Below are 19,634 nucleotides of genomic sequence, written 5' to 3' on the forward strand. Positions count from 1 at the left end.
GCCAAAACCACCCACAATGATTATGCCTTGTTACTAGGTCAGAGCCAGGCTAGAGAAATGCCCAAGAGAATCCAAAGTCACATGGGTGAAATATTTGGTTTCTTTCAAGTCTGTCTTTTTGGGTGAAGGTCCAAACATTTTCTTCATATTTAAGCTGGCACATATTTCTGTTTTGCCTATGCAAAGACCTGCTTATATATCTCTCTCACCATCTGGAAAACCTGAGCGTTTCCCCCCAAAGCAGCAATACTTCTTTGCTGGGAGGTCATTTATCATCTTAACATATGTAAATTTGGATTTCTGCCTCTGAAAGTTGCACCAGTTAACAAAGTTGTACTATCATTATTTTGAAAAATGTAATCATCATTTTTGACCTCTATCTGAACTGATGTGTTTCTCTCTAGTCTCCTTTTGTGAGCAGGTAAGGCTCTTGCATTCGGCTGAGCTTTTGGAGGCTGGTGGTGACCTCTTTAATAATAATAATAATAATAATAATAATAATAATAATAATAATAATGAACTTTTATTTCTATCCCGCCCTCCCCGACTGAAGTCGGGATCAGGGCGGGTAACATCAGATACATAACACCGATATAAAACCAAACAATAATTAAACTACCTCCTAAAAACACGTCAAAATCAAATTAAAGTCTAATTAGATGGCTTTCTGCAGGGTTAGGTTTGGGATCTTTGGCTTTTCATAAAGTTTCAAATGTTATTTTTACTATTTTAGTTGAATTATTTATTTTGTATGGATTGCTATCATTTTTATTTAATTAATCAATTGATTTATTTTCTATACCGCCCTTCATCTCTGATTATCACAAGGTAATTTTCAATATAAAATAATAATAATGCACAACATAGTAACAAACAAAAGCAATAACACACAGTTTGAAAGGCCATAGATTTCATTAGCCAAAGACCTGGGAGAAGAGGAATGTTTTTGCCTGGCATCTAAAGATGGGTAATAAAAGTACCAGGTGAGCTTCCCTGGGGGGAGCATTCCACAAGTGGGGAGCCACTACAGAAAGGACCTGTTCTTATGTCGCTGCCCTCCGGACCTCTCATGAAAGAGACACATGAAGAAGGGCCTCAGATTATTATTGCAGGGTCCATGTTGGTTCATATGGGGAGAGGCAGTCCTTTGTATTTTCAAATGGTTGTAAACCACTTTGTGAACAGAGTTGTATTATTACAAGTAAATAAATAAATCAAGGATGGAGAACTGGATCTGACCATCTTGACAGGTAGATGGGACTGACCACTTTCACCAGGTGACCCATTTTCCCAATCCCCTCCCCAATGGTTTGAAATTAAACCATGCAGGCAGAAGACCCAATTATTGTTGGGCTATCAAAGCATCATGCTTGGCTCAATGGATGCTTCCATGATAATAAACAAATCTGGTTTTCTTTGTGTCTCCAGGCCAATATACCACTGTCCCAGGAAGTTGTAACTTTGAAACACAAGGCCACGACTGGACTGCTGTGTGTGGATTTACACAAGGTCCTAGAGATGAATTTGACTGGGACATTCATAGCAAAACTGTCACAGAACCAGGAGATCTACCCAAGGATCACACACCAGGTAATACACTGTTTTGGGGAAATGATTGAAAGCTGTTATTCCTGAATAACAGATATTCTCAAGCCATTTGCTGAATGAGCCAGGACAGTGGTGGACACGAAATCAGTTTTGTGTGCTGTGCAAGGAAGCAAACTATGGTGAGCAAACGCTACTGGGAACTAATTGGAAAATGCCAGTGGATATTTTGTTTTCTTTGGTGACAATGCAAGCATAAATAAGACACCACAGAAGACAGAGGAGAGATGGGCAAAGCAGAGTGCATTGGATTTTGCGTGATAGTGCTGCCTGAACGGGAATAAAATAAGGCAACCTGATGTGACCAGTTATCAGCTATTTTCATCATTGCTTTAGTTCACATCAGACAGTATAATTTTATAGATTGTTCTTTTCAATGCAGCCCTGGTGATAGAATCCCTGATGCTCTGCTATGGTTGGGTGCATTTATTTATTCATCTCTTAAAAATGGGCTGCTAAATAATACATAAAGATACTAATTAATCTGAAATCCTTGGGAGAAAATACTGTTCTGGTAGATTAAATATGCCTTCTGTACATTTGCCTGCATTTTTTAAAATAAAAAAACCTGTTAATTAAAGTGGCGCTTGTAAACTTTCCCCCTTCTAGGCTCATTTTGATGAAGAATTAAGAGTAACAAATAGTGTAACAATTGTTGACTACAATGGCAACTGGCGCATCCAATCTTCTGTTGTAGTAGGCTTATTTGTGCAAGTTGTCTAATGGATTTTCTAAATACTTCTGTGGGTCATCACACAAGCATGATGAAGGAAGTATTTTGCTTTAATGGCTATAGCTGTCATTGAAAAAAGAATGCAGCTGAGTCCAGCTGATTCACACATGCATCATTTGATCATCTCTTGATTACGTATCACATGGCTCTCAGCTGAATGTATGAAATTCTCTCCATAGAAAGATAGTGACAAGGCTCACATAATAATAATAATAATAATAATAATAATAATAATAATAATAATAATAATATATTTATACCCCGCCCATCTGGCTGGGTTTTCCCAGCCACTCTGGGCGGCTTCCAACAGAAAAATAAAATACAGTAATCTATTAAACATTAAAAGCCTCCCTAAACAGGGCTGCCTTCAGATGTCTTCTAAAAGTCTGGTAGTTGTTTTTCTCTTTGACATCTGATGGGAGGGTGTTCCACAGGGTGGGCACCACTACCGAGAAGGCCCTCTGCCTAGTTCCCTGCAACTTGGCTTCTTGCAACGAGGGAACTACCAAAAGGCCCTTGGTGTTGGACCTTAGTGTCCGGGCAGAACAATGGGGGTGGAGACGCTCCTTCAGGTATACTGGACCGAGGCCATTTAGAGTTTTAAAGTTCAGCCCCAACACTTTGAATTGTGATCGGAAACGTAAATACCTAGAAAGGCAGAACAGGGTTACAGTAGCAGGTCTCCCCAACCTCTGTGTGTTCAAGTCAGGTACAGAGCCAAATGCACATAAGCTCTATAGAAAGACCTTTCGCTGGATGAACCAAGGAGGTGAGGGCTGCCACCGAATTGCCCTTCACATTTTCTGTGTACTATACTCTTGCCTGAGTAGGGCTATTATTTTTGAGTTTGCTGTGGATGACAAAAAGTTCTAGTTGTGGTGACAGTTGTGGCGACACTAGAAGTATTCGTTGTTGTTGGTATCCATCTGTCTTGAGAGACAATGGAGTCTGTCTCTGGGGGTGGTCAAACGGATGCATAAGCAGTACGGAAGTGACTTCCCCAGGGCACAAGCCTGGCCAGTATGTACGGAGGTCCTGGGCTGCCCAGACAACATGACCCCCCTCTTGGCCTCACTGATATGGTACAAAGGAAAGCAGAGCAATATGATTGGCACCAGCTTGGCTGCAGGAGTTGCCGGAAGGAGGCACACAAGGCACCATCCTACCACCTTAAGGACTCCACTCCAGATTTGTGTAGGGTATACTCCTTAGCCTTTTCTTCTCCCAAAGATATCCTGCAAGGCTGTTGAGGTTTAGGTCACAGTTTTCTTTCTCCTAGATGGGGTATCTTCCCAGGTTGGTGAGCCCCATCTGCCCCTCACTTTGCTCTAGAACATGTGCAGAAATTGTCTTCTTGGCCATTGGACCTACTATTGTTCTTGTCTGCTCAATCTGCTGGAGCCTGTCTTTGCATGTAAGGGAAGTCCAACCTTGCTCTATATACCTACATTACTAATCATATATTATATTATAAAGAATGTTTTGTCTTTTTATCTATAGACCAACAGAGCTTCAGATATAGACTCCTTATCCATTGCAAATTTTAAGGCTAAATTTTTGGGTCCTCCTCGAGTGTTTCTGCTTTGCTTGAACTCTGAGGCCCTGCTCCAGATCCCTCAACATTGTAAGGCAGGGTGAGCCATCCCATTTCCTCAAGGTTTTCAAGCAGCTCCACACATCACTTTTGCTTGAGCTTCCAAAAACCATTTCAAACCTTTCTATTGAAAACCCAATGATACCAAGAAATTATGTAAGTTTGAGCATTGAACTGAGCAAGGTTTGGACCTCCCAGCAACAACTTGATGGGGAAGCTTAGGATCAGGGGGCAAATCCATTCTGGCCTCTCTATCCTACCCTCAGAACTATCTTCAGACCACACCCTTCACCAGCCTTGCTTTTACACCCTTCTTGAGTGCTTCTGCCTTCCTTGAACTCTGAACATGCTTCTCCCTTACCTGAATAGAGGACTGAGCATGAAGAAACTAACCTACTGTACAAAGGGGGAAATTACACTCACCCCCTTTGCTTCTGACCCTGCCAACCACTGGAATGTGGTCCGCAGGAAGTTGCCCAAAAAGCAGTTTGGTGCTATGACTGAAAAACTTTCCTCAACCTGGAATAAGGGAATAAAAAACCATTACATAACCTGCTTCAGGGAGTTCAAAGTATTCTTCACCCTTCTTTGTGACAATTGTCCAGTGGTATCTTTTTAGGGTATCTACTCATAGCCCAGGATAGGCGGTGAGAAGTGAGGTACCTGATGAGAGGCATAACCCTATTAGATTTGTGTCACAGGAGAATCCTTAACCCCAGAATCAACCCTGGTGAAGTTATCAGCCAGAAACCAGGTTGGCTGATTCAGGAGACATACCCATTGCCTATGCCAAAGCTGACTTACATCTGTAATCAATAAAAGTTGTAGCCATTTCAATCCCAAGCCAGTGCCGTGTCATTTTTGCTGCTTCAACATCTCCAACCACCTCCCCAGTCACCCACTGTGCCTGGGCTTGCAAAGATGATGATTTCTATTATCCCACATAGAAGTGAGAGAGAGATAGTCCAAGGATGCCTTAACTTCTAATGAAGTGCACTTGTTAGAACTTCCTTAAGTAGCTCTTTCTTTTGAACTAATCTCAAAGTTTTAATAGGTTTGTTTGCATTTCTTTTCCTGAAGATGAGTACCATCAGCATGACTCCATACAGACTCAGCACCGGATACAAACATATTGTTCTAATTAAAGATAAGGATGAGGAAGTTCAAAGAAACAAGAGGGGCTTAATAAACCTAACAGTATTTTGAAGAATTAAAAAATGCCATTGTGGAGACGATCTATATGTCTCCGTATCGAACACCCTTAGTATTGACCATGTTTTGCAGTTGTACATAAATAATTAACAAACAGAAACTTTTGGAAGCATTATTTGGCTCTATATTTTTCCCCTTTTTATTAGAAAACAGAGGAAAAATATTTAACTATTAAAGTAGAGAGGAAAAGGCTGTGGAGTGTTTCTTATAATTTGTATAAGTAAAATTATTACATATAAACTTAAGATTTTGTATGAAAATATATTAGTTATAAGTTATAACAAATAGGCAATTATAAAATGAAATTGGTGTAAACATTTTAAAAACTTGAAATTGTCATATATTCATTATACAGTATATCCCTTCGTTCATTATGCTATATAATTGACAATCTAAGCAGGTCCAAGAGCAGTGGTTTTCTTTTCACAGAAACTGGACACACTGCCACTGCCAAACATAACTGACTCCTATACCAAACAATTATGTAATTAAACAGCAGTCCCCAAAATTCCCACAGCCTTCTGGAACATTTGATTTGTCTTTAGAAAAGATCAACATTTTAAGCGTCATTCCTGTCATTTCCTTGTTGCTTTCTAGACCCATAAGGAAGCCACAATGTTTACCGCAATTCCCTTGTCTCAGAAATGGCACAATAATCTAGTGATCTTTTCATACCGGTTTTTTTTTTTTTTGGCCACAATTGATTAGACATATCTTCAGTGATGAAATGGTCCTCTGAATTTACTAGCACAGTTCCAGATTTTGCATTCCTAAGGGCAGTGCCACAATTAGGGAAAGGGTTGTGGTCACCCACGTAAAAGATGCTGGCTGGGCCATCCTTAGAGAGGTTCAGGATCTGGAGTAAAACACACTGTGGGGGGCACACCCCTTTTTCTTCATTTCCTCCTGCCTCTACCACCACTGCTCCTCTTCATGGTGATAGTGGTGGTAGCCTCTCCTCCTGCGCCACTTCCGTTTTTTCCATTTGCTTCAGTGGTAAGGCTATCTGCGTCCCACTCTCCCTTTCTCCTTTGCTATAGGAAGAAAGGAGTTAGAGAGGTAAAGAGCCTCACCAATTGAGTAGAGGTGTGTCCCCCAAGGTGTGGGCCATGGGTGGTTGTTCCTGTTGTAATCCCGCCCCCCTGGCCAGGCCAGCCTTGGATGCTGGGATGTGGGAAAACCAATGATAACAGCCTCCAGCTGCTTCTCTTGAGCCATTCCTGTCTGTTGTGTGCACCATGAGGCCTGCCCTACTCCTCCTAAGCTAGCCTGCTGCCTTTAGGTGTGGGGGAAGATTCTGTTCCATCACCAGTGAAGATTCAACTGCTTGTCTGGTTTGCTTCTCTACGTTGAATTTGGGGAGGGCACCATCTTGTCCTTCCTGTCTTTCATCTACTTATTTATTTAGAAATAAGCTTTTCCCATAGGTGGTTGTATGAATAAGCACTAAGTCTCTGCTGCTAGATTCATAAAGATAACATTCCCTAGTCCCTCTGGTAGTATGTAATGTCACAATTGTATTTCAGATTAATCCAAAACTACTGCTACTCCTTGGATCTGCATTATCAAGCAGATGGATCAAAAACCCCTCTTCATTCAGCTACAAGCATATCATTGAATGACTGATTGTGAATATAATAACGGGCTTAAGAGTTTAACAGGATAACGCCTTGCATCTGACACCCTAAGAGAAATATGTTTCCTTTTGTTTTAAAACATTGTTAATACTAACAGTATTTCTTTTGTCTTCTTGAAGGCAATGGGCACAATTTTTTGTACGTCAATTCATCTACTCAACAAAAAGGGGACAGAGCAAGAATAGTTACCACCCAGTACTTCCCAGCCAGTCTGGGGATATGCACATTGCGCTTCTGGTTTTGGCCATTTAATTCCCCTGAAATTGGATTGTTAAAGGTAAGCAAAACAAGGAATTTAATATCTAGTAGATTATAGTTGTATTATTCATCCTTTTCTTGGTTGCCAGTTCCATTATTTCCCACACTATAGTCCAACCTGCTTGAAAAAACAAAGTCAACATTGGCAGCACTACGATGTCCTCATTTCAGAAGAGCTGTGCATGCCGTCGTTCCCCCCCCCCCGTCACTGTACACAACCTCAAGATAATGTTCTTATACAAGAACAACTCCTATCAACTTATTTTCACACTGTCCAATCTGTTTTGCTAGATACTGTGTGTGGAATGCAAAGGAAATGTAATGTAATTGAGGATGGGCATATCTTTCCATTTCAGTTTCTCTCAATTTCTCATTTTGCCAGTCTTAAATTCAGTTCTCCGCTTTTCAAAATCAGTTTGTGGTCTCTCCCCCCCCCTTTTAATCCTCATGAAAATTCATCAGCATTTTACTGTAGATTTCTCCTAATACACCCATTTTTGTTTGCAATTTAGCATTTTTGCAAAGCGGTTTCCCCAAATAGTTATTTTCACTAATATATCCCTTTTTATGAGCATATATCTTAGTATTTGAATTTTTGTACATCTTACTCAGCTGGGGAACTGCACTGCAATATTGGGAGAAGTGCAAATTTCAAAGGATGGCTTTTGTTTCGCTTCTGTTATTGTTTCAAAAAGTGCAAGTTAGAGAGGTTCACCTTTAAATGCAAACTGAATCACATTTCTCCACTATCAGTGAATGCACTAGATTCATTCCTGCACTACTCTTTTTTTACTAAGGTGTGTGTGTGTGTGTGTGTGTGTGTGTGTGTGTGAGTGCTGAGCATTGGCTGTGTGATTTAGAGTTGCATGTTCTGCGCTGCTGGAGAAACCTGAAGCAAAGCAGCCTTGGCTGTTTTCATCTCCATTGTGGCTCCCATGGCTCTCTGTGGCTTGTGCTTTTCTTTGAAGCAGCTCTGTATTGGTGTTCCATGTTTGGAACTAGAAAGATTTTCTAGTAATGATGGTGAGGTTCTGTGTACTCAGAAGATTGCTTCTAATGGAAGCCTTGATCAGTGTCTTGTCCTTGAAGCTACATATCTTAGGTATGTGATACCTGAAGAACCTCATATTGTTACCAGCGTCCAGAAACTACTGGATTGCTTTTGCAGTAGTTATTCTACTTATTTAATAATACATGCAGAGCATCGACTGCTGAAGGTCGCTTTAATGTGGCTCCTGAATTTTGTGCAAACCAGTCCAGGGACCACACATCAGCCATTAATAAGTTTTTCCTGTGTTTAATTTTGTGGACTTTCACATTATACACAGTTACTTGGCAGTATATGAAATTAATCCAGGATTTTTAAATGCAATTTTTGTGACTTTGTAATATAGTTTTCAATAATTATTATTTTAAAATCCTTTGCATTGGGTTCCTGTTACATAATTTCCAGAGTGGCAGCTGCTGTGTTAATCTGTTGCAGTAAAAATCTCAAAGAGTCTTGTGGTGCCTTAAAGACTAACATATTTATTATGGTTACAGGTAGGTAGCCGTGTTGGTCTGAGTCGAAGCAAAATAAAAAAATTCCTTCAGTAGCACCTTAAAGACCAACTAAGTTTATATTTTGGTATGAGCTTTCGTCTACACACACACCCCAAAAAAGTTAGTGTTTTAAGTACCACAAGACTCGTTGTTTTTGCAGATGATAAAAAAAAACAGATTTGCCTTTTTTTTTTTTTAAAAAAAGAACCCTTTAATAATTATTTCCAGTGGTTGTTTTCTCTGGTGTATACATACTGGTGTTGTAAAATCATGTCTCAGAGGCAGCATTGGATGGATGCCTCTGAAATACAGTAGCAACCAATCAATGCACCAACAGATACAAGGGAGAGTGGGGGTGAAAACCTAGGAACGCTCAATGTATATTTCTAGCAACACAAAATTCATTTTCCTTAAGGGACAAGTATAAAGGTACATGGTGTAATGCTGTCTGATGTTCTGTCGAAGAAGCACAGCACTTCTTCTGTTGCATCTCTATTGGATCTCTTCCCTAAAGCTAGTGCCAGGTGCTTCACAGGGATACCCTATTATTTAGGCATTGCAGACATTAATTGGTGTGTAGGCAGGAAGCCACCTCCCAACAGTGTCTTGGAATTAAGAGATATCAGTAAGGCAGCTAGAAAGCAAAGTGCTTGTGCTCCAGGACAAAAGTCTCAAAACATCTGAGAAACCCTAAAACAATAAGTGGTGAGGATCAAATTCTTGTACATTTTTAAAGAGAAAGAGTTTTAAGGCAAGTGAAATAAATGCACATAAGCGAAATGTGCGTAGGTGGGGAGCCCACTGCAGTACATACCGCCTTCCACCCAACAGCTGTTGAGTGAGGTAGCACAGCACCAGCGAGAGCTCCTGTGCACCATTTTGGAGCCCTTGGGTTCTTTTTGTCTGGTCTTTGGGCTCTGGGGAGGGTCTCCTCGTGAGCCACAAGGACTTTACAGCTCTCCCCCACCATTTCAGGTTAGAATTGAAATATTTTCTGATGCTGTGCCTCTACACAGTCGTGCATAAGTGGTGACTAACCCAGTTCACAGTGTTGTTGTGGGGATAAAGTGGAGGAGAGCTTTATGTATCATCCTGAGCCTGCAACCCTATACAAACCTATCTGGGATCAAATCCCAATGAAGCTTTCAGTAGATAAGCAGAGGATTGCACAATGAACACCTTTGAGGAAGAGAGGAATATAAATATATTTTCCCCCCAGCAAGACTCACAAAGTCTACTTCTCCCAATGCAAAAAAGGGAATATTTTGTTGAAGTTTTCTTCCTAATGAGTGATTGATTGGCTCATTAGGGCTTTGCCAATCATCGATCAGGCTTTGCTTGCGCGAACGCCAACCAATCAGAGAATTTCCAAACCTCACTACCAAACCAGACATATTTCCCCTCCTTCGTTACATATTAGTACTGAGATTGAAGGAGCGAGACTGTTAGATGAACCATTCAATGCAGTACTCTATTTCTTTCTTAACATTAACAGTATCAGACCTTGACACCCCATGTTACTTTACTACCTAAATAGAACAAGTTGAGGAGAATAATTGCAGTTTCCCTGATCAGCATCCCTTCACTGCAGTGCTGCTTGAACATATTGCCATAATACTGGAAGTTAAAGCAAAAATTAATTCCCCTTGTGATAATATATGTCCAATATTTCAGTTTTCCAGCTTGTTAGGCAGTTCATATTACATAAATTGCTGTGAACTGGGGTGTAATAAATTACAGCAGAGGACGGGCCAATTTCATTAAAAATGACTAATTTTTTTATTACTCCATCTCACTTTTGAGGAAGGAAAACACAGAGTGGATCAGCAAATTTTTGTACTATTTCACATGATTTGGAAGTGATGCCATGCTGTTCTATGAAATTCTGCTCAACAAATTCGAGTTTACTTCTGCCAATCAGACCCTATAGCAGTTCTAACGGGAGGAAGAAAGGATAAAACCTCAAAAGGATGGCTGAGCTGAGAAGATGGTTTATTTTGGCTTACTGATAAATGCTTATATGTTTATAAAATCTATCATCGCTATCTTAAGGAGCTTAGTACTGAGCCATCAATTATATTATATTGTGTGTGTAAATATGTATTAGGAGATATTTACCCATTTTTTTGAACTTGTATCTGTGAGTATTAGAAGAAATAAAAACAACATTTTCAATGCATTTCTAAAAAAGGGTCCCAAACCTTTGGAGATGAAAAATGAAAGAAGAGACTTCAATAGGTCTTTCTTTTTATTTAAACTCCTAGATCTCCTCTTCTTGACCAACAGCTGGCAACTCCCCACATGCCCCAAAAATATCCCTGGCATAACTCTACATGGCGGAGTGTTCAAAATCCAGTTGCTGGAAATGCCCCATTTTTGCTCCCCACTTCTCTCCCATTTATCAATCTATTTCTCTCTCCCTGTTCAAATACCTCCGCAAGAGCCGCTCTTAACCTCAGCCTGCTTTATCCTCCACTCTCCATATAATATATTCTCATTGCTATTGTGAATATGTGATTCCTTCTTTCTTGGGAATGCATTATGACACTTCTGGGGAGCTGGGGCACTGTCATACAGTGGTTCCGCTCCTTCCTCCTGGGCCGTGTTCAGAAAGTGGTGGTGGTGGGGATGAGTGCTCAGACCCCTGGGCTCTCACTTGTGGGGTGCCTCGGGGTTCTGTCCTCTCCCCCATGCTTTTTAACATCTATATGCAGCCGCTGGGAGAGATCATCAGGGGGTTTGGGCTGGGTGTTCATCAGTATGTGGATGATACCCAGCTCTACCTCTCTTTCAAATCAAAACCAGTGAAGACTGTGAAGGTCCTGTGTGAGTGTCTGGAGGCGGTTGGAGGTTGGGTGGCAGCTAACAGATTGAGGTTGAATCCTGACAAGACAGAAGTACTGTTCGTGGGGGACAGGAGGCAGGTAGGTGTGGGGGACTCCCTGGTCCTGAATGGGGTAACTGTGCCCCTGAAGGACCAGGTGCGCAGCCTAGGAGTCATTTTGGACTCACAGCTGTCCATGGAGGCACAGGTTAATTCTGTATCTAGGGTAGCTGTTTATCAGCTCCATCTGGTACGCAGGCTGAGACCCCACCTGCCCGCGGACTGTCTTGCCAGAGTGGTGCATGCTCTAGTTATCTCTCGCTTGGACTACTGCAATGCACTCTATGTGGGGCTACCTTTGAAGGTGACACAGAAACTACAATTAATCCAGAATGCGGCAGTTAGACTGGTGACTGGAAGCAGCCGCCGAGACCACATAACACCGGTCTTGAAAGACCTGCATTGGCTCCTAGTACGTTTCCAAGCACAATTCCAAGTGTTGGTGCTGACCTTTAAAGCCCTAAACGGCCTTGGTCCAGTATACCTGAAGGAGCGTCTCCACCTCCATCACTCTGCCCAGACACTGAGGTCCAGTGCCAAGGGCCTTCTGGTGGTTCCCTCACTGCGAGAAGCCTAGTTGCAGGGAACCAGGCAGAGGGCCTTCTCAGTAGTGGCACCCGCCCTGTGGAACGCCCTCCCACCAGATGTCAAAAAGAAAAACAACTACCAGACTTTTAGAGGACATCTGAAGGCAGCCCTGTTTAGGGAAGCTTGTAATCCTTAAGGAATTAGTGTGTTTTAATATTTCTGTTGGAAGCCGCCCAGAGTGGCTGGGGAAACCCAGCCAGATGGGCGGGGTAGAAATAATAAATTATTATTATTATTATTATTATTATTATTATTATTATTATTATTATTCTGTACTTACTAAATTGCTGGTGTGTTTTCTGTTTTTTTGCTATCAATAGGTGTATGCTATTGAAGAATTTGGAATGGATATATTGATGTGGGCAGCAACTGGAAATATAAAAAATACATGGACATATGCAAAGGTGGTCCTTTCCAGCAATAGCCCTTTCAAAGTGGCATTTGAAGCGGAAGTAGGAGCTATTGAGCCCATCGAATTTGCTCTCGATGACATTTCTTTCACACCAGAATGTGCATCAGGAGGTATGTAATTCTGCAGATAAGTCGATGGGCTCGTATACTTAACTCATTATCTGTTTATTAATACATTTATAATATGTCCCCTCTTTGATATAAATATTTTGGGAACAAGTATGTTATTGTACACAATACAATTGGACTCCCCAAGATACCCAAGTGGTCATTTGCTCATTGCATTTGATGTGTATGTTCTAACATGAATAATACTCTCTCAGAAAAAAAGATGTGTGAGGCACCTCTGAGGACCAAGGTACATGAGACAGTGACAGGTCCACCTGCCACTTACTTCCCCTTAGTACTTCTCCCTATGTATCCCCCCACTCACCCACATCCTGGGCAATGTCCAAGCAGTTTTCCACTTGTCCTGCTTCCTAGGCACAGGTCTAAGCAGTTTTCTGTCTGCCCTACCTCTCCCTGGGAAAAGCTGCTCTTTAGCACTGAATCAAAGCAAACATCAATCCGCTGAAAACCTGATTGACGTTTGCTCCAATTCAGCAATAAAAAAATCGGGTTTTCCCAGGGGATGACGGCAGGACAAGCGGAAGTCTGGTTGAGCCCTGAGAGAAAGGGGAAGAGATTGCAGGAATGTAAACCATGGATAAGCAGAGGTTCATCATGTGAGATAGGCTTTGATGGGTAGGAGAGAATATATTAATTGCAATTTATCCCTCCAGGCACCTGCATGTTTGGGTTAAACAGAATTTTACCATTTTACCCTTGGGTGCAAAAATTGAAGGCATGGAAAGTAGGTTGCAAAGCCTTGTTTTGAGCAGGTCCAGGTATGAAATATGGCTCTCCCTTTCTTGCCATGCTTACCAAAGAATCAGGCAACAAATATAAAAATATAATTTACCTAGAATCTTGCTTTTGTTTGACAGCAGTAAAAACTAAGCAGGCAAAATATGTAAATTTACAGTATAACCAGCTTCAGGCATCTGCCTGAGCTGGAGAAAGTATGGGGTATGCCTGTTCTCATGGCTAGTCACAGGAAGTACTATATGGTTCTTTCTGTCCAGGAGAGGAGGGAAAACAACATCACACAGAGCCCTCTCTACCACTTGTATTTCCATGGTCTGAGTACTGTATCTACGTTACCTATCAGCAAAACAGCTCTGTGGTGTTACCGCTTTTTATGCTAACCAACAAGAATTTGCATGTCACCTGTCCTGTTGCTCCTTATCTTGGTCTTTCTCTGTCCTCTGTATTTACATCTGATGAGGGGAGATCTGCATTTGAAGAGCCTGATCTGCTATTGTTACGGCTAGTTTGGCCCCTTGAAGGTAGTTCACACTATAGAAAATTCATTCTTTTTTGTAGGGATATGATCACCCAGGTAAATGCCTTTATTTGAATGTAAATGAGGTAGCTGTGTGCAAATAGTCATTTGTTTAACTCTCCATGTTTAAGAAGAATATTTTGTGTGTGACTGGCAATAAGCAGATGGCAACTGTGGCACTTAAGGCTAAGTGAAAAATGATAGCAGTGCTGGAAAATATGCTCATGGATAATATACCACTAGTTGCTCTGCTCTAATTATGACCTCCAATTGCAAAACACCTCTCTCTCTCCAGCGAGTTGTTTAACCCCATGTTTAAAACAATGCCTCTTTTGTCAATGATGATAAAAACATATCTTGTGGGAAAGAAGCAGTATACTGCTATGAACTTGAAATATTTGTGGTACAGCACAACTTTTGCACTTGTGAAAAAAAACACAAATAATTGTTTTAATTTCTGCAGCATAGTCCACTTGCATCACAATTGGCTTTGTATTGCTGTTTTCAACCATAACCTTGTGATGTTGGTTATTAACAATCACTTCTATGGATACGAAACTGAAAATACATGTTTCCAGCCAAAGTTGGGAACTGTTAAAGCACAATGATTTCAAGGGGAGTTATTTAAGCATAGACTTGTTAAACTCAACCCAGTCAGGGACTTTATGCCTCAGAAGGGTTGTTAATGAATCAGGTCTATATATTTTAGATGATGATAGGTCAAATCTGACAGCCTTATAAATCCAAGGTTTACTGTGTGCATAACCTTTGCTCAAACCGCTTCAAGAATTGCACGATTCTGTCCTTGTTACTCTGGCAGCAAAAACCAACTGATTCTGGTTTGGTTGACATTCACTCTAGTTGACATCAGTGGTATGGTGCCACAGTGAGAGATCAGTAAATCACCAACACCATGGTGTATTATGTTAAAAGACCTTTGAATTATGGATATGGCATTGCAGCTGTTTCTTGGTTTGGATCACTGCTCATGACTTCCAATGTGAAAACACCAGCATCATCAGAATACAAGTCTGAGAAACTCTGCCTGTGCTAGTAATAGCAAATGTAAATATTTGTTTTGTAATGGCTTCGGCTACACAAATAAATAATATTCGTAAATAATATTCGTAAATGCAAATATAAAGGTGACATTATATTTAAATAATGAAAATAATAATAATATAGAACGCCAGTGTCTGTAGATCCTTTGTGCTATGACCTTGACTCTGACATTTACTCGTTAATGTTACTGTTGTAACTAACTAAGCTGCCCTACTATGTTGAACTGGATAAAAATGCCCAATGAAGATTACTTTTTGGAAGTGAGTGAATTTAAATACTTTTAGGTTAAGGTTACCAGGTTGTTTTCAATGAATCCGGGAACACTTTTCAACTTCAACTTATTTTGTTAGGAGACTGATTTGTAAATCTGGGGACTGTTCCTGGGAAACGGGGATGTCTGGTAATCTTATTTTATGTCTTGCCTTCTCTTCTCTTCTCTTCTCTTCTCTTCCTTTCCCCCCCCCCTTTCATAAAGAGCCTAGCACCTCTACAAGCAGCTTGACTGTTCAGCTGCTTTCCTACCGGTAGGAGAGAATGCCCCGGGAAATATATGATGTGTCACTCCCAGTGGCTTAGTTTTTTGAGGGAAATAATAGGTGTCTCCACTTAGACATTATTAATCTTCTCTCCCCACCTACACACAGTGCCTCCAAATATCTCTCTTCTACTCTCTACTTTCACATGGGACAAAAGGTCCCACAAAAGTGAAGTGAGGTAGAGATTCTTGGCCCAGCTTTAGTTTGAACTGCGATCTCATGAAAACGTACTGATAAGAAACAGGCACAGAACATTCCCAGTTAATCAAGGCTTATTGTGGAATAAAATTAATTACATTCATTTTTTAAAAAAATAGGCAGAAAGAATCTACAGTCAATTCTGCTCATTTCGAGGGGACAGACTGTCTCTCTTTGATGAAAGCCAGCAGCTCCTTAACTTTTTGCCTTTTAGGTAAAGCACACTTTATTCTCCCCATATTTTCCCCATATTTTTCTTCATATATTTGTATAAAAGCTTTGCATTTTAAAAATGGATTTGTGTGTGTGTTTTGCACACAGCACTTAGCTTTGTTCCACTTTTTTTTCCAACTCAAGATAAAGGAATAATATGAGAACTTGCTGTCACACTTTTCTTGTAATGTTCTCTTCCCTTAAAGTATTGCTTTGTTGCTGCAGACTTTTTGTCTTTCTCTCTGCATTATTACTTCTCCAGCCTCACTTTAATTACTTTAGGCTTCCCAGGGCAACATGTTCTAAATGGAAGCAATCACAATTTAGCTGGTTCGTAGCTCTAAGCAATAAAGCATTATCAACTTCTTAAGTTCACCAGAGGTTTTATTTTTTTCCTTAAACAGCAAGACCTCATTCGACTGGGGAATTTTGCTAGAATGCAGCTCCCCCCCCCCAGTTTTTTAAAAAATGTTCGTGAGAAAGTATGATCTTGTGTCCTTCCAGTAAAATGCCAGAGTAACTTCAATACTTCGCCCATTGTAAAACTGGGTGAACTAACAAACTGTTTTTGCCAGTTGTGTGGTTTCTAGTGTTTTCTTACATTGTACTTTCTGGAATCTTGGAGCGCTCAACAGCCTGTTATGTATTTGGAGGGTAGAGACACTGTTCAAAGTGTGCTTTTTCAACCTCTTGAGCTCCTGTAGTTTGCTGTAGTGGCTCATAGGTGGGGTTTATTTCAGACATATTAGGTAGCAATAGAGGTCAATTGTATTTGAAAGGCTTGCTTGATCTTTGATCTTTCCTACTACCCCAACACAAGAAAGCTAACAATAACAGGAAGAAGTAGAACAACAGATTGCAGTGTTCAATTCACATACTTGGGAATAGTCCTCTGGGCTTCTATTTCCTTTGATGGTAGGAGACAAAACATGACTGTACAATAGTAACAGCTCAGACTGCAGTTCTTATTTCAGTCCTTGACTGCCTAGCTTCAGTCCTAGTCCCTGGAGCTACTGCAATGCTGAATTGCAATATGTAACATTGGGGAGGGAAAATCCTCTGGGCAAATCATACAAACCTAATGCAATCAATAGTGATATAAAATAAAACTTGATTTTGGAGATGATTTGGAAAATAAAAACTGGGCTAGGACTATATGTGTGTGAATTTAGCCATGGCCAGCTTTGAGTTTAGGGTGTTCTAGACAAAGTGCTCTCCAGCAGGCCTGTTCCTCCACTGACTGGATAAAACAGTAACATCAAGGGGGGAAATCACAGCCATACTTTAAAATGTACTTTTAGTATTTTAACTTAAGTACTAAACAGATTAAAACCACCTCAACTTTCTATGCATCTGGGTAGATGCTTAGAAACAATAACATTTTTCCTCAGGAGCTGAAAAGAGGAGAATGAAGGCACCTGCTTGATCTCAATACCGTGTTTCTCATATTATAAGACACGTCTTATATTTATTTTTTCCTCAAAAAAAACACACCATGGCTTATTTTCAAGGGATGTCTTATTTTTATTACGGTACATGGGTAGTGCAGTAGCTCCCCCCGCTATCGCGTTTTGCGTGTCCTGTTGCAAGTGTGTGTCCTCTCGCTCCCACACCGGGCAGTGAGCTGGGGAGCAGAGGTGGTTTTGCTGAGTTGATTGAGTCAGGCAGGCAGGCAAGGGAGTCACCCTGCTATTTCGGATCGCCTGAGGAAACGTTTGCTGCTCTCCCCCCCCCCAATTTCTGCGCCTCAGCCGGGCGTGCATCCTCAGCCCGCTTTGCGCGGCGGGGGCAAGATGCGCGTCAGCATGCAACCCCTCAGATTCCTTCCGCCCCTCCCTCGCCGCCAACCGACCCCCACCCCATTTCCCCGCCTGAGGTAAAAAGTCCATACCGTAGTTAGAGCCGGTGACTGGCTGCCCAGCTACCGCATGTGAAAGCCGAGGGAGGAGGAGGAGGGGTGGGTGGGAAACCTCTCCTGGCCATTTCCTCACCTCCTTCGTTCGTTCGCGCGCCTGCCTGTCTGCGAGCGGGGCTTCGCGCGGCGCGTGCAAAGGCTGTAGCCGGGTCCCGGGGCTTCATGCAGCCGGGTCCCGGGGCTTCGCGCGGCGCGTGCAAAGGCTGCAGCCGGGTCCCGGGGCTTCGCGCGGCGCGTGCAAAGGCTGCAGCCGGGTCCCGGGGGTTAACGCAGCAGCAGCAGCCGGTTCTGAGCAGCCCCCTTCCTTTTCCTCTTCTTTGCCACAGACCTGCGGTATGGCTTATTTTCGAGGTATGCCTTATATTTTGCCACCTCAGAAAAATCCTGCCATGCCTTATTTTGTAGGGATGTTTTATAATGTGAGAAACACGGTAGGCAGGGAGTTCCAAAGTGTAAGCAATCAAGTTCTTACAAATACAGAACAGGTATTATATGACACTTGTAGTAGTGCCAGTTCAAAGTGGCCAATCAAAGTGGTCTAGTGGGCATATGTGCCACTCTAGGCCACTGTCGGAATTTAAAATGACATTTAGGCTTGTGCCCTTGTCCTGGACTGAAGTGTTTTTTGCTTTACTTTTAAAGGGGAGTCCAAGGAAAGCATTATCAGGGAGCCCTGCCAGGGTCTTGGGATCCTGGCAGCTGGCCTAAGATGTCAAGTTCTGACTCTGGCCTTGGAATTTAGTTCATGTTCTTCTGGCACTGCAAAAGAATGAAAGCAAAAGGGAAATTCAGAGGGACTTGAATGGGAGCTGGAATTCTGTTTTCACAGTTCCAGTATCGGACTATCAAAAGTGGGTAGCCAGTTTACTTGCTTTCCTTTACTGACTGCTCCATTCCCTGATCTCTTTTTTTAAGTCTACAGAATGAAGGAAATATTGTATTGGCCACTCCTGTTAGGAACAGCTTCTACGTCTAGATTCAGGTATGGACACCTGCAGCCCCATTCTACCTCTAATGCTCTCAAGCACTGTTAGAGTTTGTTTGCTGAGGTGTGGTGCAATTTGTTACAACAGCAGCTTTGTTTCATAAATGCAATCTAGAGGGGGATTTCAGAAACAGGAGCAAGAAGAACACTTTGAATTCCTCTGTGAGTCAGGAAGCCTATGTTGTCCCATCAAACTCTAATGTTTCCCCGAGCAGATGGCCTCTGGGGTAGATTAGAACTAGATTACCTATTCCTTTATAGACCAAAAGCAAGACCTTGGGCACTCGCTCCCTGAATTATAGGCATCAGTAGTCTGTTTAATGCTTTGGTGAACACTCATGATAATTCACAACCCTGTCAGGAAGCCCATAAACATTGAAAGTTTGACTTTGTGAACGTTGCAATGATCAGTCAAGTATGATACTTGTCCTTGTAGAGATCAGTTCTTTCCTGCAAATGAAGGTACACATGGAATGCTAACACTTTGACTGTTGCTTTGGGGTTTCAATACAGCTGGGAGTCTTCTTATGCTGGGAGCCTTAACTGGTATAATTTTGATTTATTCAGCACTGCAGAAGAGCACTGTTCTCTTTGTATCTGTTTAATTTGAATATCTACAGTCTAAACAGGGATAGAAATTCAGGGTCTGGTGAATAATTGAAAATTCACTATATATTTCACAGTATTTTGCTGTAAATTGCAGTTCTGGGTCTACAGATTTCTCTTGATCAGAAAAAGCTCTTAAGAATAAATAGTGTGTCTAAATTCCCTTTTATGGGATGAAATCCTAAGCACACATATGGATGTAAATCCTATTGAACAGATTGACTTGCAGTCAATAAGAAAGTACCTCCCTGTTTGATTCCTCCAAATGTTT

General features: G+C 41.5%; 1 protein-coding gene across 9 annotated transcripts in view; it reads left to right on the forward strand.

Annotated features, from left to right (window-relative positions):
- MALRD1 (MAM and LDL receptor class A domain containing 1) overlaps positions 1–19,634 on the forward strand; it is a 258,550-nt gene that overhangs the window by 164,144 nt on the left and 74,772 nt on the right. For 6 of the 9 annotated variants that reach the window (XM_060280800.1, XM_060280803.1, XM_060280799.1 and 3 more), the window contains 3 exons: positions 1,429–1,590; positions 6,901–7,058; positions 12,374–12,575. In XM_060280800.1, coding sequence (XP_060136783.1) covers positions 1,429–1,590; positions 6,901–7,058; positions 12,374–12,575 — 522 coding nt within the window. Of the gene's footprint in view, positions 1–1,428; positions 1,591–6,900; positions 7,059–12,373; positions 12,576–15,763; positions 17,925–18,687; positions 18,755–19,634 lie in introns of those variants that run through there. The other 3 variants (XR_009558403.1, XM_060280804.1, XM_060280805.1) reach the window with 3 other exon arrangements.

This window comes from Zootoca vivipara, chromosome 12, assembly GCF_963506605.1.
Source record: "Zootoca vivipara chromosome 12, rZooViv1.1, whole genome shotgun sequence".
Lineage (NCBI taxonomy): Eukaryota > Metazoa > Chordata > Lepidosauria > Squamata > Lacertidae > Zootoca > Zootoca vivipara.